At 51.2% G+C, this 25014-nt stretch overlaps 1 protein-coding gene across 1 annotated transcript in view; it reads right to left on the bottom strand.

Moving 5' to 3' along the window:
• MYO18B (myosin XVIIIB) overlaps nt 1–25014 on the bottom strand; it is a 227650-nt gene that overhangs the window by 24428 nt on the left and 178208 nt on the right. The window contains exon 39 of the mRNA XM_007461210.1: nt 7327–7457. Within this exon, the coding sequence (XP_007461272.1) occupies nt 7327–7457 (131 nt within the window). The remainder of the gene's footprint in view (nt 1–7326; nt 7458–25014) is intronic.

Genomic DNA, 25014 nt, shown 5'->3' with positions numbered 1-25014 from the left:
TCCTGCTGGTGGCCTGAGTCTCTTCTAAGGCTCTATGCGCTGGGGCTGCAGAAGGAACACCAAACTGTGAGGAAAGGCAACTGAATCCTCGTGTTCTCACTGTGTGGCCTTGGCCTCCTCTCTTCCCTGTCCGGGGTGTCCGGTGTGTGAAATGAGGCATTTGAGCCAAGATGCTTGGATGCTTAAAAATTATGTGCAATGGAGAGGATGCACTTAGGCTCCTAGAGCAGGAGTCCTGGGCCTTTTATGAGCAATTTTTTTTTAAGATTTATTTTTATTTACTTATTTAGGCTGCGCCAGGACTTAGCTGCAGCACGCGGGATCTTCTTTTTCAGTTGTGGCATGTGTACCGTTAGCTGCAGCATGCGTGCACAGAGTCCTACTCACTGGACCACCCTACTAGCATCTTTTATGAAGACCATGGAACTTCCATTTCCCCAAACGCACAAACACAGACTCAAATTTTAGTGCAGTATCTGAGGGTTCAGAGTATAATCTCTAGAACTCGTGTGTGGACACCCCCTCCCTCGACCTACTAGTTCACAGACCCCAGTTAAGGACACTGGTTCCAGCTGACCAACGAAGCTAAAATGTGGTAGGCAAGGGCCCTGGGAAGCGGAGGGAGGGGTCTGCGTGAACAGGGCTACGTCTTCTGAAACGCTCATAGAAAGACAAAAGAACTGACGGGTCTTGCGGCCCAAGCCGTAGCGTTCAAAACAGTGCGGCATGCGCCTTAAAAACAGAGAGGGTGAGTTGTACCTGGAACAAGGTTTCTTGTGCCCGCAAGCAGGGAGCAAGGGCAAACACGGGCCACAGTGGGGGTGGGACTTGAGGCATGATGATAGAGAGGGAGGGGCTTCAGGCCCATTTCCCACCCCAGGAGTCCATGACCCTGATTACAAGAGGGTGCGCCCAGAGATCCTGGTGGGTGCCTGGGCAAGCTAACGTCTCCATAATCCTAAGGCAACTGGCCCTGAACTCTGTAGGAGACAAGGGCTGGGCAGCTGGGCACACTTCCTCACCCACTTCGTTGGTTCGACCTTTAACTGAAGCCGGCACAGGAATGTCTGCAGAGCACAATGCAACTAACCAAGGTGCAGGCTGGTGTTAATTCAACTGGCACAACTGGACATCTCAAAGTAAATGAGTCTCTAGCCTGGGGGGAAAGAGCCCTTTCAGAAGGGAGCAAATTCCAACACTGAGTCCACCCATGGGGAAACGTCCTCCCTCACTCCCATCAGAGCACGGCTATACTTCAAACTAAGCTAGAGTTTTCCACAGGAGTTTGCTTTGGTGTAAAAGAGGGGGTTCTTCTTAAAGGAGTTTAAAACCCACTGACCCTTCCACCACAAGAAGAAAGAGTCTCTGGACTTCAAGCTCCATGAGGCAGATCCACGTTGGCCTGTTCGCGACCATACCTCCTGCCCTAACATGGGAGGATCTCATCGATGATGATGATGATGATGATGATGTTTATCTGTTGGGTGGGCAAGCAGAGGCCCAGGAAGGGCAGGTGACCTGTCCATGGTCCTGATCTCCTTGGCAGTGCAGCCAGCACTGGAACATGATATGTGGTGCCTGGTTGTCCCCTCATCTCCTGACATGTGGTCAGTGGTTCTTTCTCTTGCCTTGGTGCATGTGACTTTTCAAGAGGAAGTTGGGCCAGGCACTTGTGGACAGGGGGATTGCTGATGAGCAAGAGCAGTAATGAAATGTCTTCTGTTGTATTCCTTTCAGGGGAGTCTTCACTAGACAACTCCAGCCTGAATGCAAACATTGCCTGGGAAGTAACACATGAATGCACTGGCACCACATCACCGTGACAGACACAAGTTCACCAGAATGACAGGCCAGTTCCTTGGCAGAGAACAAAGACCTTGACAACAGAAAGGGGAAAGATGGGGTATGTCTGACATGACAGCAGAGCTTAGTCACTGGAGGTGTGGGTGATGGGGTCAACCTGGAAATCAAATCCCGGCCCCAGCACTTACTGTGTGAGCTGGGGCCAGTTTCTTGACTTCTCTAAGCTCCAGTTTCCTCTTCTGTAAACTGGGGGTGATAATGGTTACCAACCTCAGAGACTTGTTGTGAGAGCTATGTATGTGAGACAGGTAGGCTGCATGGCCCGGCACAAAGTAAGTCCTCAGGAGAGACTATTAGCACGATGATCATGATGGCAGAGTGGATAAAGCAGTTTGGAGCCCTCGTTCCCCACGAACCCCACTAGCTGGGTATCCAGGCCTTCCAAGCTAGAAAGATGCTTAGAAAGACAGGTGTCCTCTGTGGCATCAGTTACATGTGCTATTCTGCATGAGGGCCCTGTGATGTAACTTGGATGTCTTAGAATAATGGAGAAGTGCTTTAAGCTCTTCCTTCTAAGCAAAATTAGGAGGTAAGAGAGTTGTGGGAAAAGAGACGCGGGCAGTCCCAGAGCCCGTCCTACTGCGTAGCAGGGACCGTTACAGTCTGACCAGAGCCTGGGCCCACTGATGAGTAAGTTAACAGAATTATGCCCTCAGTGGCAGCTGCAATCTTTGGTTAGACCCAGATCTTTCTACTTGTCCTGCCGCAGCCTTGTTTTAGCCAAGTTAAAAGGATGTATGTTGAAAAATGTACAACTTACACTCAACACAGCAACAGAGGACTCCTTTCCAGGGCCTTCATCTCAGATGGGGCCAGCTGGCGTGGAGACACTCTTGGCTGACCCAGGAGTCAGGGGTCATCCACTGACCTCTCCACACTCCCCCCACCCCGGCCCCAAACTCCCAGCCAAGGTGATGACAGAGCAGCTGCAGACCCTGGGCCAGGAACAGATGGGGCTGTCAGCTGATGCACCCCTCCCTCCATGAGTAATGAGCAGGCTCCAGGCCTGGGGGAACAGCTTAAAGCATTTCTCCATTAATCTAAGGAGGCTGACGCCACAGGCTAAGTTACACCGCCAGGGCCCCGGTGTAGGCGGGTACGCGTTTAAATGCTGCCGCACTGGCCACCTGGTTTTCTGAGCACGTAGCCACGTTTCCAGCCTGGAAGGCCCGTTATACTCGGATCTAATACCCAACATGGGGAAATGCGGCTTTTCATAATTTGAACAAGTCTCCCAAAGAAACTCACCTCCAGCTGAAGCACCGCTCCCTCTCTCTCTCCCAGGGTGGGTTTGAAGCCTAACTGAGAGCTCAGTTTGGAGACAGACCTCGGCCCAATCCCTCAGGCTCCAATCCAACCCTCTTTCCCCAGGCGATGAGGCAATTAAGAGGGGAGTACAGGGCTGAGCTGTCAGGATGGGAAGGAGCTCGGGCTGGCCGTGGGGCAGGAACTGGGGCTCTGCTCTGCACGCGGCTCTAGAACCCAGTGGCGCACTGTATTTCTTTGTATTGTTGATAACCAACCTAGCTGCGCTGCGGCCAGACAGCATGGTTGGCACGACACTAATCCTCTGAAATTGAGACTTGAGAAGTGCTGAGGCTTCTCTGTGGCCACTTTTCCCCAGTCTTCCCCCATTCCTATGCTATTATTGAAACCCACGCTCTGTGGAAGTTTCAAATCTAAGTTACAAGACAGCGAGTCAGGACCAAGGCCTACTGAGCGTTAGGAGATGCTTCCCGAAAACCACCCTGGGCTCAGGGCTGGCTGCACAGGCTTACAGCCCGTGCCCAGAGGGGCCTGTGCTTGGTGTGACTGCCTTGGAATTCCAAACCGATTCTGAACAAGAAGGCCCACGTTCTCATTCCACGGTGGACCCACAGATTGTGCCCGTCAATCCTGCCCGGGGTTCTGGGGCGCTTCACGGGGACACGGTGGGCTTCCATGGGCCACTTCAAAAGGGGAAGAAAAGCGGGAGAGAGGGAAGCAGCAAGAGAAAGAGAGCCTTTCTGTCCCACTGATCTCACTCGGGCACACCGGTCAACCCTCACTTCCTAGAACATCCTCATCTGCCCTCACTCACTTTTCTCCAGAGCTCCCGCGTCTGGCTCCTTCGTTTTTGTTTTTTTTTTCCCTTCGGTACGCGGGCCTCTCACTGTTGTGGCCTCTCCCGTCGCGGAGCACAGGCTCCGGACGCGCAGGCTCAGCGGCCGTGGCTCACGGGCCCAGCCGCTCCGCGGCACGTGGCATCTTCCCGGACCGGGGCACGAACCCGTGTCCCCTGCGTCGGCAGGCGGACTCTCAACCGCTGCGCCACCAGGGAAGCCCTGGCTCCTTTTAATCCAGGTTTCAGTTCAGTTCTTCCTCTCAGAGAGGCCATGTCTACCTCCCGTGTTATTCATCAGGGATCTGTGTTTTCTGTCTTCGTAATTCCTACTGTATCCCAGCATTTTATTCGTCAGTCTGTCCACTGTATTCATGGGCGGGGGCACACGCGCACGCGCACGCGCTCGCCCATCACAATGTGGGTTCCACGAAGGCAGAGACCATGCCTGTGCTCTCCTTCCTCACTACTACCTCAGGAATTTAACTTCCGCCTGACCTCGGGCAACTTATCCAATCTCCCTGTATCGCTGAGATGGAGAAACATGATAACAAGAAGCGTGGAATAAGACAGACACTCGGCGCACTGTCTGGTGTGGACCACGCAGAATCAATCACATGAATGAATGAATGGAACTGATGACGGCTGAGCCCCTGCCAGGTAAAAGGTACTAAACCTGGGTCGGATTTTTTCACTTACTTCTTATCATCAACCCGTCTTACAAATGAAGAGACTGAGGCTCAGAGAGGTTGAATAACTCACAGAAGGTCATGCAGACATGAACCGCCAGATCCCTGACTGGAAATCAGGCTGGTTGAAACGCAGCGCCTGCGCCCTCCCCAAGCTGCCTCCACTTCCAGTTGCAAGAATCCCATGCATCGCCTGGGCTCTTCCAGGTACAAGATGCATTTCTTCACACCTGGAGTTCTATGATCATTTCACCCCTCGCACAACCCTGAGACGCAGGTGAGGGCCCCTCCAATGTCGGGAAGCGTGAGTCAGGTACTGGGCAGACGCTGGAGATTCGGACGAGGAAAAGGCACCAGACGTCCAGCCAAGACGAAGATGTAAAGCCCCAGAGACAAAAGATCATGAAAATGCAGACAGAAAGCTAGGGCTCAGATTGGATCCCTGGGGGCCCAGGGACTAGAGCTCAGAAAAGCTGGATGGGAACCAGGGGGTGAGCACGAGGCTTGTCACCTGGAGCAAAGACAGATAAAAGAATCTCCTATTAGGAGGAGGGTGCAGGCAGGGTCCCTTTAAGGCCTGAGGGGATCCCCTATAAACAGAGACCGGAGCGATGTCTGTAACCACCTGTGACCTCACTGCCAGGACCTCATGCGCCAGGTGAGAACCTGCTCCTTGTTCTTTGTCACACCTTCTGTCCAGCCTGCCCCTACACCTCCAAGCCTGGACTCTGCCTCTTTCCAATCTTGTTATTTTTAGAACTTTTATTGCTTATTAGAAAAGCAATCTATTGCTATGCAAGTAAAAATGGTTTAAAAGTCTTGCTCATTCACACACACACAAAAGAACACAGAATACTAGTATATACAGCCATTAATTCCCATTATGATTAATGCAAAAGTCCTAGCATTTCTATTAACGGAGAGGCCAGCCAAGCATCGAGCGGGTAATACTGACGCCAGGGGTTTGTAATTACCGATGTTAGCTCTGTTATGACACTAATAAAACTGGAGGAGGGGAAGCGGAGGGGGTTCTTGAACGTGACCCTGAGCTGGAAGCAGCTGCAGCATCAGTATTAGCCATTTCACCAGCAATCTGGCAGCTGTGGAAACTTGCAGGGCGTGGTAGAAATCCTTACAATGTTTGCATGGGAGCCATTTTTGCACAAACTGAGGACGTTTGAGATAAAGCCCTTGATTTAGAGGCCAGAACATGGCAAGTCCACTGGGTCTCTGTCACACTGATGCTGAGAATGAACATCTTCATGGGAAAGTCGGAGGCTACACGCAGCTGAGCAGCTGTCACCAGCCCAGGACTGCATCAAGGAGAGAATGTGCTCACGGCCTCCTATCGGGGTACCGAGTACATGACTTATACAAGCAAGAGCTCCCAAAGAGGACGCTAGTACAGCTAGGGATGTGTGCGCATGGTCGTTGCAGAAACTTGAGAAAATCTACATAAGCCTGAAAAAAATAAAAATTTAGGTCACCAGTAATGCCTTCCCAATGTTATTAGAACGTTGGTGTATTTCCTTCCAGTCTTTTTTCTGGACTGGGCGTGGTCAGCTCTAACACAGATGCCTGGTTCTTCCCACAGGCTGGACCACAGCCCACACACAACTCTCTCTCCTCCCCCGCTGCCCGGCTCACCCACACCTCCCGCCAGTCGGCAGCTGGCCCTGCCCACACCCCAGTAAGAGGTGGCTGGCTGGTCCCGGGAGGAACCACACCTGACGGGTAACTCGGGGCATCCCGCCCCTCACCGTCTCATTTTCTGCACAAAGAAAATGTCTCTCCCTGTCGCCCAGCCTTTGTTGCAGAGGCTGAGATGGAGGTGGACACGCCGCAGCAAGATGGGCAGCTATGATTTCCAGAGACATATCATGTCAAGGCTACAGAGGGAGCTCAGGGCGACAGGACGCCACGGGCCATCCGCAGGGTGACAGCCAGAGCTGTGTGCCCGCCGGGACACCTCCAACCACTCCCAGCGGGGCAGCCCACTCGTGGCCTGTGCAGCTTGAGACGTGGCTGGAGTCGGCGGGAGGCGGCCTATCTGTCTGCTGAGGGAGGAGAGAAGCCCTGACCTTGAAGCTGAGGGCCAGCGCTCTAATCCTGCACCCTTGACCAGCTGCTGCCTCTGTGAAATAACGCTCATCATCCTGCGCAGACATGGCCCACACTCCTGCAGCACTTACGTGCCCCGACGCTGGTCACCTAGTGACTCACTCCACCCTCACTCCCAAGCTACGAGGCGGGGAGTGAGTGGAGTATACGGAACGCCCCCTCTGTAGGTCAAAAGGGGTCAACTCTTGGCAATTTCATGTGGTTTGCCCGGTAGTGCTATGTCCACTTTACAGATGAGGGAATTAGGCCCAGACCTGCCCAAGATCACACACTGGAGGACACTTTGCAGCCATTCCTCCAGACTGTCTCCCCAAAGGCTCGGCGAACTGGGCTCTAGGCGTTTGGCGGTAACACGGAGACGTCACCACCAGCGGGGAAGCATCCTGCCTCTGCTCGCCTGAGGCGGCCAGTTATTCCTCCCATGCCCCGGCGTGCCTGAGTCCCCGGACCCCCAGACCTGAAAGGGACAGCACTGCCCACCGGAGGCTGCAGAGCTCCCCAGGGTGCAGCCCACCTGCCACGCCCAGCCCCAGCCGCCTCCTGGTGGCTTACCTCTCCGTGTCGCTGTCGCTGGACACCACCTCTTCCAAGGCTGCCTGCAGGTCGGCGATCCGCCGGATGGACGTCTCCAGGTCTGTCTGGAGGGTCTGTCTCACTGCGGTGAGCTCCTCCACATACTTCTCCTGGAGACAGAGACCACAGCACACGCTGGCCTTGGGCGAGACCCCCACCCGCCTACGAGAGCCCTGGGGAGGAGCCTGGCGCTCACGGGGACCCTGTGACGTGGTGCGTGCCCATGAGGGGCTCTCTCTATGGACAGGCTCATGGACCCTCAGATGCTCTGGATTTTACAGAGGAGGAAATGGATGCCTAGGGGCTCCAGGGCACGGCCCCGCACAGAGCTCACTCACCCACACTGGGGGTGCCGGCCCCAAGTGGACACCCTGGATAGATGGGTCAATGGATGAGTCAGTGACTGTTTCCCAGGAGAGTTGTGGAGGCTGGTCCTGGAAGTGGAGTCTCTGTGCCAGGGATGGATGTGGAGCGGGAGATTGGGGGGAGGGCAGAACAAGAACGGGTCCCTGACAACTCTGTCACCTAGACCCCCCCAACGTTCCATCCTCAAAGGCAGCAAAAGGCAAAGATGGAAGCCCCAGTGGGGGCCCCGTGGGGCCGGCCAGCACCGCTGGCATTCACGGAGACCTTTCCACGCCCAGCACTGTGCTCAGCGTCTCACGCTCCTGGCCTCACTCACTCCTCACAAGTCTGGCACCGTGGCTCTTTATTACTGATCCCATTTCACAGATAAGGAAATGAGGCCTGGGGGAGCGCAAGCTTGAACTGGAACTCGAGCTGGAAGCCAAGCTTGGTGCATCTGACTCTCCATGCTCATCTCGTTACTTTCTGCCCTGATTGGATTTTTGTCCAGACTCTCTGGAAAATCTCTGACTTTCATTTGTTCCGTTATCCCCACACTCCCCTCCTTTAACACAATGACTGCCAACTGAAGGTGAGTTTGCCCTTCAGGGGACATCAGGTGGCGTCCAGAGGCGTTTCTGGTTGTCACACTTGGGAGTCTGATGGCATGTAGTAGAGTAGAGGCCAAGGGCACTGCCCAGCAACTTACAACGCACAGGGCAACCTCCACCATGAAGGATTACTTCACACAAATGTCAACAGTGTCCAGCCTGAGAAACCCTGGGTTAAACCCAGAAACCCACCTTCTGGGAATTAATCCCATGGGGTATAAACCAAAACACAGAGCAAGGCTCTGTACCCGAGGATGCCTGGGGCAGTGCTACTGATGACACGAGAGGCTGAGAGTCGCCTTGTCACCCAGCAACTGGGACTGGTTATGAAAATCACAGCGCGTCACTTTGATGCTATTAGGCAGACGTCAACATTAGAAATAAGGATGGTGGCAGTATGGAACGCCTTCTGTGAAATAACGTTAAGCAAGCAGAAGAGAACAGAGAATACTGTGCCCAAGTCGACATGCAAATAGCACACATGCAGTTGGGGAAACACTTGGAGAGTTGAGAATATTTATGGATGGGAGCAAAGAGGGGTTATGGATAGGATTTTTCTTTTGAGCTGCTCTAATTATGTCAAGTTTCTTTCTTGACTGCTGTCTTTTAAGAAACATGTATATACCAACTGATGAGAGCGTGAAGGGGTGAAAACATAAGAACTGAGGGTCAATCTAAGTACAATTCCCAGCTCCCCACACAACCCACTAGCTGCGGGACTGTGAACGGTTCACAATCCCTCTCTGAGCCTGGGATTGTTTTTCTTTATTTTGTAGATGAGGAAACCGAGGCCACTGAAGTCAGTCAAGGCTGCAAGGACCGGAACCCCAGGCCGCCCCGCTCCCAGGCCGGTGATCTTTCTGGGGCTCTGTTTGCCCGCCCCAGTGAAAGCCAGCGGGGACCAGGGCTGCTCCCCGTTACAGGGACACGCTCAGCTCTGCACAGCAGACCAGCCTATCCATTCACGGTATTGTAAATCTGTGCCTTCACGCTGACTTTTGAGTCTTCTCCAAGTTGAGAGAGCGAGCGAGCAAAGACCAAGAAAGCCAAAGAAGCAAGCCCAGCTGACGAGGGAAGGGGTGGCGTGGAGAGGTGGGGGAGTGGTGCCCTGGGTTGAAACTGCCAGCTGTGAAATCCCCATCTTGGTGCTGACAAGGTGAGAAACGGTCTGAGGCAGGGCCCCCAGGCAGGAGGTCGGTGGACTGTCAGAGGAAATAACACACCGTGGGACGGCGAGGCGGGTGTTCGCCCAGGATGCGAGCTTGTCAGCTCATAAAGACACCTAGGAAAATGGCTGGGCACACGATCCCAGGAGATTACAGGAGCATCGCCCGAGCACTGCTTCTTGCTAGTGGGCCAGGATGACAGCGTCCCTGGGAGGCGAGGGGACGAGGCACCTGTGTATCTGTAAGACACGGAGATGCTATCCATGTCCATGTCTGGGCCATTCCAGGCACGTGGTAAATGTTTCTTTTAGAGATGAGGAAACTCATCTCTCATCAGAACAGCAAAAAGACCCACCCAAGGTCATGCAGCCAAGAGACCACAAAACTGGGCAGCCAAGTCTTGGGTTCTCAGGTGAGGCCCTTAGGCCACACGAGCTGAGAGAGAAGAGCCCAGATGTCCCCTCCTGGTTGTGCCTGGGTGACCTTGGCCCACGTCAACGTCACACGGAGGGAGCAACGAGGTCTTACAGTCTCGATCCGCATGAAGCCTCCCGGTGGACAGAGGACAGGGAGGGGAAGGATGCTGGGTCTCAGGGACAGGTGGCTCTGAGCCAGGACCAAGCAGCTTAGCAGAGGAAACAGGGACCTAAGATGCATCAGATCCATATTGTCATGAAAGTGAAAGTAGGCTCTGGAGCCAGGATGCCTGGGTTCGAATCCCAGCTCTACCACTCACTGGCTGTTTGACTTTCAGCAAGTTATTCAACCTCTCTGACCCCCATGGGTAAAATGGGGGCAGCCGTAGTCCCCTTCCCAGGGCTGTTGTGAGGATCGAATGAGCTTGGCAGAGAGGAAAGGCTTGGCCAGCGGTGGCATCGCTATGTTTTAACGCTCAGAGGAGAACGACGAGCAACTGGGTGGGTGTCCCCATGTCACCGGGGGGATTTGCCAAGGTCACGCAGAGAATAAGGAGGCTGGCATGCAGGGCTCTGAAAGCTTTCTCACCATCTGCAGAGGAAAGACAGGGGTGGAAAGCAAGGGCAGCTTAGAGGATGAGTTAGCTAGACAGGGTGAGGAGAGCTGAAAGCAAGAAAACCATCAACAGACAGGTGAGGCCTGTGGTGCCGGGGACCTGACGCTACTGCCACCCTCCACTGTGCCCCTTGCCCTCCGCGCCCCACCCCCATCTGCCTGGGGTCACGCCTCAGGCGCAGCAGGAACCTACCAGGGAGACGGATTTGGGAAATTCAGAGTCTGTGTAATCAACCATCAGCAAACCTTTCCTGTTTCAACTTGAAAACCAAGTAGTCTGCTGATTGCCGAGACCAAGTCATTAGGCGAAATGGATGCGGCGCCCACACTAGTCTCCTGGGGGCAGACAAAACAAGGCCCAAGCCAGAGACGGCTCGAGAGACATGGAGGGAAGGGTGGTGCACCAGGAGAAGGGGGCCCAGGGGAGGTCCCCTCTGGGGACTTCTTCCACCTCCATGACCAGCAGCGCTCAGGATCGGGTCAGGACTGCTACGCAAATGGGATTGTGTTTTGAGGCCAAGTATGAGCTTGGTCTTCTCTGCTTTACTCTCTCTTTGGGGGCTTGGAGCAGGAAGAAGTTGTGGGGGAGGAAATTAGGGAACAAAAGTATTTAGACAGTAAGATGTGTACAATAGAGACCTACTAATAAACACACCATATGTCCATATCACTCCACAGCTACAATGTAGTGACATACGTTGTAATAGACACACAACATGCTAACAGAGATTATTATATATTCATACACACACACACACACACACACACACACACACACACACACTGTCATACCATTCATTCAATAAGCATCTACTGAGCATGAACTATGTGCCAGCAGCACTGATCTAGGCACAGGCAGTGTAGATAAAATCCTAACTTCCATGAGCATCATTCTTTCAGGGCCCTGATCTTTATGTATTGCTGCCATCTAGAACAGAGCAGGCACTCAGTATGTCTTGGGATTGGGTGAATGGCGTTACCGCATGACTGTAAGAGCTGAATGAAGGACGAACACACACTAAGGCACACATAATACACACCACGCACACAGAGATCAACACAAGACTACGAGGTATGTGTACGCGCCAGCCTCCCCTGCATCACACGAGAGAGTCATCAACCCTTGTTAAACTCCCAAGCTGCTCCCCCTGGAACGTGCTGTGTGGAGTTGCCCGTGTTGGGAGCAGTTTGTACGATAATCAGTGGCTGTAATTAAAATCATCTCCTCTTGTGATGTTCCATTAGAGGCTAATATTTAAAACTGTTGTCTGGGTTCTCTGCCCCGGGCATCTCAATCTTCAGAGGACCCTCTCCTGCCTGCAGATGCATAGGACTCTCCTATGTCACTTTCTGCGGCTCTGGAGGTTGCCTCTCTAAATTTTGGAGGTGGCCCGCAAGGCCTCCCAAAGTTAATTTCACCTAGTTTATATTATAGATCAGACTACCTCAAAACATCCTCAAAACCTGATGAAAATTCACCTTGTTATTCTTTTCTGATGTGCTAATGAAGAATAGAAACTTCATGTTACAGAGCCTGGTGTTAAGAAAAATTATACGCACCTGCATATGCTGTGTAAACGTGTATCAATATACGTTTATATAAAGTATACATGTAGTATATAGAAATGTAGATGTGTAAACATAAATATGTATACGTGTGAACGTGTGTTCTCATGTGTATTTACAGATACACACACAAATATTCCCAGTCTGACACATAGCACATACTTAATAAGTATTTGTGAATAGTTAATAAATGAACGCATTTATTTCTATTTCTCACATGGGCAGGCGTGCTACTAAATGCTTGGAAAAAAACCTTATCTCACGCAATCTTTATAAAAACCCTCAGAATCACATACAATATAAGCACATAAAAAGTAACGTGAGAACATTACAACAAACTCGTAGCAGAGCTATTATCTCTGTGCAGTGAGATATCAGGTGATTCCCCCCCCCTTTTTATACTTCTCCCCATATTCTGCAAAGAATATGATTTACTTTTATTATCAGAAAATTAAAAATACAGGACTTCATTTCTCTCTGCACTGCAATCACCAACCCCCTGGTCCACCTGCTCAATGCCTCGCACGGCTGCCTCATTATCCCCATTTTACAGATGAGCAGGCTGAGCCTCAGGAAGGTTAAGTCACTTGCCCAGGGACATGCACCCAAGACATGACAGGCTAGAGTGGACCCAGGTCTCCTGAGCCCAGCCCACAGCTATTTTCCCCTTTGCCTCTATTTGCTCCTGCTTCATCCAAGGATGCCTGTGTCTCCAGAGCTGGGGGGAGTCTTCCCAGAAAGCAAGGTTATGAGGAACTGCCATTGTTTCATTCAAATTGTCCAAGGGTCACTTGCCTGGGAGAAAGGAGGCTATGGGGGAAAGTAAAGGCCCCGTGCATTGTGTCCTGGCAAGAGCTCCAAGGCCATACTGGCAATGGACTGAGCATTGGCAGGAAGCGGTCAGTCCCATTTTTGGAAAGAGTTTGGGTGCCCCTTAGAAAACTCCAAGTGATACATCAGATTCTCTTATTTAAGACTGAAAAAGAGCCCAACCTCCAACTGGAAGGGGACTAAGGAGAAGGTAGTTGTCACTAGACAATGTCCTTTCTTCATAATCATCCTGCTAGGTGCTTTATTTTAATGATGTGGTGATAGACACAGAGAGACTCATCAAAGATCCCAAAGTCACCCAGCTAGACAGTGACACGTAGGTTCAAGCTCAGGCCTGCCTGTTTCCAAAGGGTCAGGAAACACCTCATGACTCCTCCTGTCCTTTTCTTTGCCTGTGGCAGGCATGCCTAATCGATCACTCCACAGATCCAGGCAATGTGGGGCCTGAGTCCTTTCTCTGAACCACCAAGCTAAGTGCTTCACCCCAGTACTGCCCTGTGCTCCATCCACCAGCATCAACTGGAACTCCCAACACTTCAAATGATCTCAATCCTCCTGGAAATGCCTCCTGAATCCTCAGAGAAGACACTTATATAAGTTGGTTGCAGGTGGTGGGGGGGGGGCTGGTATTTCCGGTATTTCTCCTTGAATATTGATGAGTGCTCTATGAAACCGAGGGAAGCTGAAGCCCAACCACACTTAGGGAGGGACCCTGGCTGGTGGGGAGGGGGAGATGCAAACTACCAACAACATGGGAGCAGCAGGAGAAGCTCTGGCTTTAGAACGAGATGAACCCTGAGGCACTATGTGAATTCTGAAGAATTACTAACCCTTCCTTACTTTCAGTTCCTCATCTGTTAAAATGACAGTGTTATTCTGCAACAAACGGTATTGCAAGGAACAAGTGAAATAATGTAAAACTGCGTATATCTGGTATACCTAATACTGTGGCCCGTACTTGATACATAACAAAGGTTCCCATTTCCTTCTTTCAAAGTAAAGACTCCGAAAACATGAAACCTGCAGGGACTGTATAGTGAGGATAGCCTCCTTTCTCAGAAAATGAATTCTATGAACCTGATACTTTTTTGTTGAAGCCAGAAGGATTTAATGCAATGCCTCCAAGGAGCCTGTATCAGTCAGGAAAATAGAAATCACTCTAGATCATTCAGTCAAAGGAATTTAATATAGGGAATTGGTTTTTCAGGCGATGGAAAAGATGAGAAGCCAGAAGAGATTAACAACTACAGGAAGGCACTGCCAACCTAGGGCTGGAAGGAAAAGCCAAAAAGTTGGGCCATCCAACGGGCAACAGCAGGGCTGCCCAATGGGAGCTGCAGTCAGGGAGGAGGGTTCCAAATGGGATCCGGAATTACAGAGGCTGGGCTGCAGTCAGGGATGCCCCCCACCCCCGGCCCCAAGGCAGTGCGAGAGAGGGAGAAATACACTGGTTCTTCTATTCCTCCTGTCTTTCAACTGTTCCTCGCTGCCGTTCACTTGTCTGAACCTACCAGAAGGCAAGCTCTTAAAACAGTTTAGAGCACAGCAGAGACACGGTGGGAATGAATCTGAGAGCAAACAGGGGAATTACTGGTACAGAGCACAGAGGCATCTGGGCTATATCCAGGCTTCATTATTAAAAACAGATGAGGGTGTTTTCAGTCTGTAAAAATTCACCCAACCGTACACTTTTAAGATTTGCACACTCTTCTAGTTGTATATTTCAAGGAAAACATTACAATAAATCCAGAATTAACGACTGTCAAGTGTTACAACCAAATGCTGGATTACAGCCCCCAGTCTGTATTAGTTATTTATTGCTACATAACAAATTGCCTCAGCACCTAGTCATTTTGAAATATCAAATGTCATTCTCTCTCATGGTTTTCTGTGGGTCAGGAATTCAAAGGCAGCTTAGCTGTGTGGTTCTGGCTCATGGTCTATGGTAGGATGAATAAGGCCCCAAAAGATGTCCACATCCTAATCCCCGAAACATGTGAATATGTTCACTTAGATGGCAAAAGGAATTTTGCAGATGTGACTAAATTAAAAATTTTAAGATGAGCACTTATCCTGGATTATGTGGATAAGCTGGGTGGCCCCTAAATGTAATCATAAGGGTCCTTATAAAAGGGAGGTGAGAAAGTCAGTGGGGAAGAAAACAGTGCTGTGATGATGGAATCATGGATAGGAGTGATGCAGCCAGGAGCCAAGAAATGCTGGCTGCCTCTAGGAGCTGGAAGATGCAAGGAATGGCTCACCCCCTGCGGCCTCCAGAAGGAGCCAGCCCTCCTTTCACCTTGATTTGAACCCCTTAAGACTAATTTCGGACTTCCGACCTTCATAACTATCAGAGAATAAACTCTGGGTTTTTTTTGTTTGTTTGTTTTTTTTTTGGTACGCGGGCCTCTCACTGCTGTGGCCTCTCCCGTTGCGGAGCACAGGCTCATGGCCCCAGCCGCTCCGCGGCATGTGGGATCTTCCCGGACTGGGGCACGAACCCGTGTCTCCTGCATCGGCAGGCGGACTCTCAACCTCTGCGCCACCAGGGAAGCCCAAACTGTGTTATTTTAAAGTTACTATGCTTGTGGTAATTTGCTGCAACAGCAATGGGAAACCTACACAGGATTTGTCACGATGTCATAGTGAAGATGTCAGCCAGGGCTACGGTTGTCTGGAGGCCGCCCTGAAGCTGGAGGCCCTTTTTAGAAAGCTCACTGACATGGCTATCGGCAGGACGCCTTAGTTCCCTGCCACGAGGGCCCCCACTGAGCTGCCTGAGTGTCCTCATGACGTGGCGGCTGGATTTACCAGAGCACGTGATCCAAGGGAGAGCAAGGCAAATGCCAAAGACCTTCTATAACCTAGCCTCCAAGTGACAATACCATTGCTCCTGACCATCTACTGGTCACACACACCAACTCCGATACAGTACGGAGGAGGCTACAGCGGGGTGTGAAGGCAGAGATGGGGACCGCTGAGAACCATGTTGGAGGCTGTGGCCCCCACGGTAACACTGACGGTTCTTCACGCACACGCCCCATCTCCAGCGACTCCCTCACCCACAAAGGAAAAGCCTGTAGGAACCCTGAGCTGCTTCTCGTTTCTTGGAGCACATCTGTCTCTAGGTTGTACAATGTCCCCCGCAAAGATACGCTGAAATCCTAATCCCCAGTAGTTCAGAATGCAACTGTATTTGGAGTCAGGGTCTTTACAGAGGCAATCAACTTAAAACAAGGTCATGAGAGAGGGACCTAATCCAACATGACCGGTGCTCTTATGAGAAGAGGGAAATTTGGAAATGACGACAGTCACGCATAGAGGGAAGATGATGTGAAGCCACAGAGGGAGAGCACCGCGTGGAGACAAAAGATTCAAGAGTTGCACCTATAATCTAAGGAACATCAAAGATTGCCGGCAAACCACCAGGAGAGAGGCATGGGACAGTTTCTTCTCTAGCGCCTTCAGGGGAGCGAGGTCCTGCGGATGACATCTTGATTTCAGATTTCTAGTCTCCAGAATGTGAGACAATGCGCTGCTGTTTTACCGAGCTACCCGGTTTGTGGTACTTGGTTACAGCAGCCCGAGCAAACTAATATAACACCGTGTGATCTTTTATTTTTCCTTTATACATCATTACCTTTCTTTTCTGGTTCTAATAGGGTTCATTACACAGAATTTAGAAAATAGAGTTGCCAAAGGAAAAAAAAAACATTAAAAATTGCCCTTCAGTCTGTTACCTCGGGGACAGCCCCTCCTGATGACTATGTTGCTGTGTCTCCATCCTGTGTTCACTTCTTCATGTGTGTATAGACACATCTATTGGAGATGCACTGGGGCAAAAGAGTTTTATAGGAAAGGCAGAATGGAGTTAGCCAGGAGGACAAGCAGGGGACCGTGGCGCCCCTGCCCTGCCAGGACTCTGCGGTACCTCCAGGCAGAAGAACGCGTGGGGCTCCAGGCGCCTGCTTGCTATCTTTCATTTCCCTTCTCATTTTTCAAGCTGATTGTTTTAAAATGCCCCCAGCTACTACCTGAGGGCCTTTATCACTTTCTGGAAAGTTAATATTTTAGGTAACTTGGGCTGTTCTAGCTGATAAAGAGCCAGCCTGCAGAAAGTCTCAGATGTATTTGCTACGCACGTCCAGGCATCACGTAAACATCTGTGGACACACACACCATACACCAGGGGCCCAAACCGAGGCTCAGGGCAGGAAGCCACCTGGCCAAGGTTGCTGGGGCCACTGGGTGGCAGAAGCAGAACTGGAGTCTTTCCTACCCAGGTCATCTCTCTGTCAGCAAGTGTGTGCCTCTCTCCTTTCTCTGTTCTCACGTTTCGGATGAGCCATTTTTGCCTAAACCCTGGCTCCAGCTACTCAAGTCATTAACGGTGCCACGGGCTGGGGCTACAGTTATGAGAAGGGGGCTCTGAACTTGATTCTTGTGGTCCCACGTTTCTCCTGATGGGTGGGGAGTGGCAGAAGGCACAGTCTCCTTGGAAGGGCATGAGACCCTCACACACAGAAGGGGAATGTGGCTGAGGGTCTTTGGAGCCAGCAGGATGGCAGTGAGGAGGGCAGGGTGATCAGGCTTCAAGGCACCAGTGGGCTGTGAGTCTTAGGGTCACAAGGTTTGCAAATAAAACTTTCAAAAAACCTCTCTAAGGTTCCTTACAGCTCTAACGATTCAGAGCTTGTAGCCCTCCTAGCCCTAGAGCCACCCCAGCCTGTGACTACTGCTGCAGCATCTTCAGAAAGGGACAAAGAACTGTCACCGGAGTGCAACTCTCTCAAGGTTGGCACCCGCAGGGCCCTCACAAAACCTCCAGCCGCAGAAAGACATCCTGACCTGGCGTGAATCCAAACACCCCACTCCCCACTTCCCAGAGCTGCCCACCCAACTGCTTCCTGCAAAAAGGAAAAAAGGCATTTCATTTTTTTCTGCTCCAGTGCAAATATGACATATCTGTGCCACCTGATTTTCCTGACAAATCATTATATCAACGTAATTAAGCCTCAAATGCGGAAATTCTCTGTACCATGTACACCGACACCACACTTCCCTCATCAGAGGGCCGTTGCTCCAGGCAGTAATTATCAAGCCACCTTTGACATGTCTTATTTCAATTTAAATGGAAATGAAGCTCATAGATCTTCCCAGCCCACATCCCACAGGACTGCAGAAATAGAGACACTATTGAAACTTTGAACTTTGAATTACTGAACTTTTGAACCGGACTCTGAAACTTCTCAAGTGGCCTCAGGTTTTGCATCCAAAGAAGTTAAAGTGAGAGAACAACTTATCCCTATGTACCCCTGGCCCCTTCTCTGATCCTCAAGTACAGTATCTCATATCAGCACAGTGGGCTTATCTCTTGCCTCTTTCCCCAGCTCTCCAACCCCTGTAAATTTAGTCTTCATCACCAGCTCCTGAGGGTTCTCATCGCCCTGGTCCTCCTCCTCAATGCAGCCCCCTCTCCAATCCACCTTCCATACAGCATCCAAGGGAGAATCTTTTTAATCCAATTGAGTCCTCTCCTGCTTGAGAGACTTCAGTGCCTCTTCACCTCCCCAAGCCCAGACTGTGCAGTTGAGCCTATCAAGGCTTTCACAGTCTTTCTTCCAACTCACCTTCCAAGGTTCCTCTCCTTCCATGGCCAACAGTGCACCCACACATCAGTAATTCCCACAGTGCTCAAACATGCCGTGTCCTTTCATGCCTCTGTGCCTTTGGACCTACCATTCCTCCACCTGGAGTGCTCTTCTCTACTCTGACAAGTGAACTCCTATTCATCCCTCAAGACCCATTCCACAGCCACCTCTTCTGGGATGGCTTCTCTGGCTCCCCTGGGTAGAATCAGCCACTTTCATCTCTGTGTTCTGGGACAAGTCACTGAGTTAAGCATACACCTCCATCAGATTATAATTAATTTCCAATTTCTAATTTCCTGCTATACTGAGCTCCTTATGAGTAGGGCTATACTCAGCCTAATATCCCAAATGCCTAATGCAGTAGCTAGAACTCAGAAGTCACCCCATAAATATTCAGCTTTAAATTCTCCCAGCTCTACATTCACGGTGGGGGCCGTAGGCAGCGGGTCTGACCACCACAGGTCTTCAACTCACACAGACATGGGCTTGCAACCCAGCTCCACCACCTGCGGCATGACTACGAGCAAGCCTGTCACCCACCTCCCTGACCCTCAGTCTCCTCACCTGTAAAGTGGGAGTACTGACAGCATCACTGTGCTGTGGGACTAGCTGAGGACACATGGGTGGAAGGTGCTTGAAATGTCGGATAAAACAGAGCAAGTTTTACGCTCGATAAACATCAGCCCTCTTTCCTGCTCTCAGAACTACTGGGTGACACCTTGTGAAACACAGCAAGTTTGGGGGGGGGGTCTCTTCTCCCCCACTCCATTTCTCCTGGCCCTCCCACATGCCTCATTTAGGCATCCGGTGACCTCAGTCTCACACCCCACTGGCCACACCATTTTAATGCCCCAAACATGGTCCCCCACATCCTTCCAGTCCCCTCTCCACCAGAACACGTTCATGTTTTGTCCCACTCCATCACTGCCAGGTCCCAAATCATGCAAACATGCCCCCACATCAGATAAAATCCTGACTGCCAATGTGCCGACCCCCCAGGGCAGGTTAGGTCTCATCCCTGCCAGCATCCATGTGTGTCCAGAGCGTCCCAGGACAGACGTGGCAAGAGACTGCAGACACTGCCCACAGATACAGGAGTCGGAAAACGGCCCCCGAATAAAGTCACCCAAGCCAGCAGTGACCAAAGTGACCACATCCCAGCAGCTATACCGAGTAGGCACAGCCAGCGAGAGTCAGCACAGGGGTGAGGCGGAGACCCACACCAGACTCAAGACTGGCAACAAGCCCCACATCCGCACTGGCTCCCAGGCACCAACGAGCACACCCTCGGGTCTGTCCCCTCAACTCCATCAACAACAGTTCCCTCCCAATCTTCAACACAGAACACTGTGAGGCTCGAGTGACATTCAGGTGCTTTGTAAACTGCGACGAGCTGAGCGCATATGAGACATTATTTGTCACACTGCTTCTTCCCTCTTCAGATCTCCTTCCTTTTTCAGACACATCTGATGGCCTCATCACAACCAAAGCCCCGGCCGGCATTCTCAACGAACCAAAGTACCACCACGAATGAACTCGGGTGAGCGGGGAAAGCAATCCCTCCCAGGTAAATCAACCCCCATTAAGGGTCTTGTATTATTAGATACGCTCCCCGCAAGAACTGATCAGGGAGAACAAGGACCAGAGGGATATTGGTATTGGCGTTCAAGGCCATCCTGGCTTTCCTTGTGCTTGGACCAGAGACAATGCCGTCTCACTGAGAAACAGGTGAAGGAGCTACTGTCAGAGAAAACAGCGCGTGTGACACAAACAGCAAAAGACACTGATAAGCAGCGGCTGGCCAGGCGTGATAACGGCCAGAGATGAAGATGGTGCCCTCTAGACTTGATTGGCTTCCATCTGCAGAGGCAAGAGGATGTTACAGAGACACAAACACACACCCTGGCCGCGTTTCAGACTCGGGGAAATTTCCACCCATCCATTGGGAAATGGACAGTTTTGCTAGTTACGATTCTCACTTATTCATGCCACTTTTGTGGGACAGTTTCAAATGCCAGCTCCTCTAATTCAAGGGCACTATGTGGCCTCCGGAGAATGGTTCTGGATGGATTTTGATTTTCCGGACTGAAAAAGGCTGAGCTGAAATGCAGGGTTTCTCAACTTCGGCATTACTGCCATTGGGGCCACGTGAATCTTTGTTGGTGAGGGGAAGGGAGTGGTCCTGGGTGTTTCAGGATGCTTAGCAGCAACCCCGGCCTCTAACCCACTAGGTATCAGTAGCACCCCGCCCCTAAGTTGTGCCAACCAAAAATGTCTCCAGATATTGTAAGATATTATTACTTGAGTGGCAAAATCGACCCCAGGTGAGAGCCAAGCTAAAGGCATAATGGTAGGTGGGAGACATTAATTTAGAAGACACAGACTCTGGATCACACCGATATGAATCTGAATCCTGAATGAGCCACTCCCTTCTGTTTGACCTCATCTTACAAAACACAAACCTCCCCTTGCCGTGACTTCAGAGGCCCTGGAATAAGGAGAGGGTATCATGTAGGGCCGGCCACTCCCAGGGAGGTCCGTGTGCCAGGATCACCAGGACGCCGGTCACAAATGCAGGCTCTCTGGCCCTGTCCCAGCCCTGCTGACTCAGGTTCTGCCTTTGAACAACATCCCCGGGTGATCTGTATGCACTTTATGCTTGAGAAACACCGGCACTGTGATTAAGAGCATAGGTTTCAGTGTCACGAGACTGATTCCATATCCCGGTGCCAATCTTTCCTAGCTATCCAGCCTTGGGCAAGTCACTTCACCTCTATGTAAGCCTCTTTAAAATGTGTAAAACAGAGATAAAAATACCACCTCGCTCCAAGGATTGGAAGTGCCCATTTAATGAGATGGGGCACGAGGTGGGCCACAGCACGGACAGGCAGTACATGTCAGCTCCCGGGCTCCCAGCAGGAAGACTCAGAGATGCGGAAGGAAGCTCCCTCGGTGCACTTTTTTGATCTTCACTTTGCTGGAGTCTAGAATTACAACAGCCACGTGGCTGCTCGTGGTCCTTTTAGTCCTTTACGGACCCAGCAGGAAGGAAAAGCAACCGCCAAGCGCTGCGCGCTCTCTCCCCTGCACATCTCAAGGTTAAGGCCTGGTGGCACGTGCCTCGGGGAGGGACAGCCTCATCACATCCGCCCTGCAGCTGGGCCCAGGGCTCTCCCGGGTCTGTCCGTCCTGCCCTCGCAGCCGCTCAGGGTCATCTCCTGCTTCTCATCCAGATGCTTGGCTCCGGGGCGGGGGGGGGGGGGGGGGGGGGGGGGGAGGAAGGCAGGCGTGGTTCCAACGGCTTCTCACTGGTTTCCCTCCGTTCAGAGACAGGCTCTCTGGCTTTCTCCCAGCACCAGGGAGCACATCAGCCACAGCCCCTTGAAGCTCCTTCCTCCCCTCATTCCCTCCCTGGAGGCCAGATGCTGTCCTGGGAGAGACATGGTCTGAACTGGGCAAAACCATCCTCAAAACGGCCCCATGTCCGAGTGGGGCCCCTAGGAACCTCTAAAGTAGGTCTGTGAGTTTACTACACAACTCCCAGCACCTGAGGAAACCCTTTCAACTTTCATGTTCCAAACAAGGCGCAAACTCTGGCTCCTGGGATCATATCTGACCTGTGCCTGTTTTTGTAAATAAAGTTTTATTGGAACACAACTACACTCATTTGTCTTGCCTACAGCTGCTTTCAGAGTTCAGAGGTTGAGACAGAGGGACTCTGTGGTCCACAAAGCTGAAAAGTATTTACTACCTGGCCCCTGTTCTAAAATCCTGAGGTTCAGACTCCTCTGGTGGTGCAGTGGTTAAGAATCTGCCTGCCAATGCAGGGGACATGGGTTCGAGCCCTGGTCTGGGAAGATCCCACGTGCCTCGGAGCAACTACGCCCGTGCGCCACAACTACGGAGCCTGCGCTCTAGAGCCTGTGAGCCACTACTACTGAGCCCGTGTGCCACAACTACTGAAGCCCACGCACCACAACTACTGAAGCCCGTGTGGCTAGAGCTCGTGCTCCACAACAAGAGAAGCCACCGCAGTGAGAAGCCCGCGCACCGCAATGAAGAGCAACCTCGCTCGCCGCAGCTAGAGAAAACCCGCAGGCAACAAGGAAGACCCAACGCAGCCGAAAAACAAAACAAAACAAAACAATTGCAGGTTCTCAGCTTTGCTTATGCAAATGTCTCACCGCAGTAGATAGCTGAACCCTTCCTGGGTGTGTAGTTGACTTTTGGGCCCCACCCTGGAAGGGTTAAGAAGAAAGTGATTCTTCTTAAAGAATCAGAAGAAAGAAAGAAGAAAGGAAGTAGACGGTGTCACTGGGGGAAAAAGACACAGAAGCAAAACCACCAAATCACTGATACAAAGGCAGGGACTATAAGCTAAACTAGGCAGCAGACGGTGTGATTAGGGTCTGGATGGGAAGAGCCCTGTGTCTCCGTTCTCGGCCTCCTGCTCCTCGCCTGTAACAGAGTCAGGGTGAAGCGCCTACATCAGGGCTCTTCCTGTCTGTGTGGGTCACCTGAGGGTCTCGTTAAAATGCAGATCATGGGGTTTCCCTGGTGGCGCAGTGGTTGAGAGTCCGCCTGCCGACGCAGGGGACACGGGTTCGTGCCCCGGTCCGGGAGGATCCCACATGCCGCGGAGCGGCTGGGCCCGTGAGCCATGGCCACTGGGCCTGCGCGTCCGGAGCCTGTGAAGTGCTTAATCCTGTACGGCCCAGACTTTCCTGCTATTTATGCGGCTTTATCATCAAACAGCAGACTAATTCCTTTAGGGCAGGGACTACGCCGTGCTCATTTTCGTCCTTCCAGTGTGTTGCACAACACAGCAGGCGGTAAACAAATATTTTCAGAATGAAGAAATGGCAATGTCCGTATCAGCTCTGAAAATACTCGCTTTCAATATCCTTGGAAGAGAATGCAGATGAATGATAAGGGAAAAAAAAAAAAAAAAAAAAAAAAAAATGCAGATCATGACTCAAAGGTGTGGGGTGGGGCCTGAGGTCCTGCAGCCAAGGCTGCTTGGTCTGAGAATGACACTTTGATTTGGAGGTAGGTCACGGGGACTCTGGGAGAAGTAAATGGCAGAACGTACAAACCACGTTTAGGTCTGGCACAAATGGTAGGCTGTTATAGAAATAATAATCACAACAGCCACAACAATGACAACAATAATAAGTAAATACAAACTATACATAACCCAACTTAAAATCAACCTCCAGCTGACGTCCATAACAGAAACAATAAATATGTAAATCCACAGAGTCACAAAGCAGGGCTGGGTTTACCCTTCTCCTACAAAGAGCAATCTCCTCCCAACCCCCCCCAACCCCCCACCCCGGTCAAGTGTGTCTTAACTATTAGTTAGCATCATCACCCAAGCGTCAGAACTATCCTGAAGACCTTGTCTAAAAATCGCACCAGTTAAAACACAGAGATAATATTAGCTTTGAAACACAGTGTCCTTGACCTGCAGACACAGTCTTCAATGTTGGCCTCACGTTAAACTACCCTCATTAGCTACTCATTCTAACAAGAGACGTGTGTACACAGAAACTTGATTTGTGTCCTTGTGATGGAGATGGGTGGGCTGAGCCAGGGACGGCATCCTGGCGTGGGAGGGCCCTGGTAGAAACGGACAACAGAAGGACCATCCTTGGGAAACTCAGAGCCGCTAGACCTTCAAACGAGCTACAGAAATAGTGGCATCGCCGATCCCGTCCCCATAGCAGGGGCCAAAAGGAAAGCTCCAGGCAGCCGTCTTTCATCAGGTTTACACCCTCGTGATTTTTAGCAGGGGTGAGGAGGTGGGTACTAGGGAGAGTTACCCTTTATTGACATTTAATATGCACAAGACACTCCTCTAATACCCAGGTTACCTTAGAGCCCATTTTACAGATGAGGATACTGAGACTCAAAGAAAGCAGGTGACTTGCCCTGTACACACAGTCCGGAAGGGCTAGAGCCATGATTTAAATCTAGTTCTGCTATGCATTCCCTACTCCACTTTTCCTTCCAAGAGAGCTTAGAGCAGCAGCTGGCAAACCAGAGTCTAGGGGCCAAATCTGGCCCACTGCCAGTCTGTTTTTGTAAATAAAGGTTTATTGGAACACACATGCTCATTCATTGAGGTACTGTCTCTGGCTGCTTTTGTGCTACAGCAAAGTTGAGTAGTTGCGACAGACATAGTACAGCCTGCAAAGTCTAAACTATATTTACTACCGGCCCTTTACAGAAAACATTTGCTGATCCCTGGCACAGCACATTTCATTGCTACTGGGTACAACCTCGTGAGGTTTGGCCAGCCTCTCAGAAGAAGTGAAAACCATCTTATTTCCTGAGTACTTTTCCTTTTGTTTGCTGAGCAGTCACATCAGTCGTCTTTTTTCCCCCACCTGCAATTAGCTCATAAAGGCTGGAGCCTGAAGGATTCCCCCTGAGTGTTTGTTTATAAGCCTCCTTTCAGCA

Source organism: Lipotes vexillifer, unplaced genomic scaffold, assembly GCF_000442215.2.
Source record: "Lipotes vexillifer unplaced genomic scaffold, Lipotes_vexillifer_v1.1 scaffold691, whole genome shotgun sequence".
Classification (NCBI taxonomy): domain Eukaryota; kingdom Metazoa; phylum Chordata; class Mammalia; order Artiodactyla; family Lipotidae; genus Lipotes; species Lipotes vexillifer.
The sequence above is the reverse complement of the archived record's forward strand: the minus strand, read 5'-3'. Positions and strand labels throughout refer to the sequence as shown.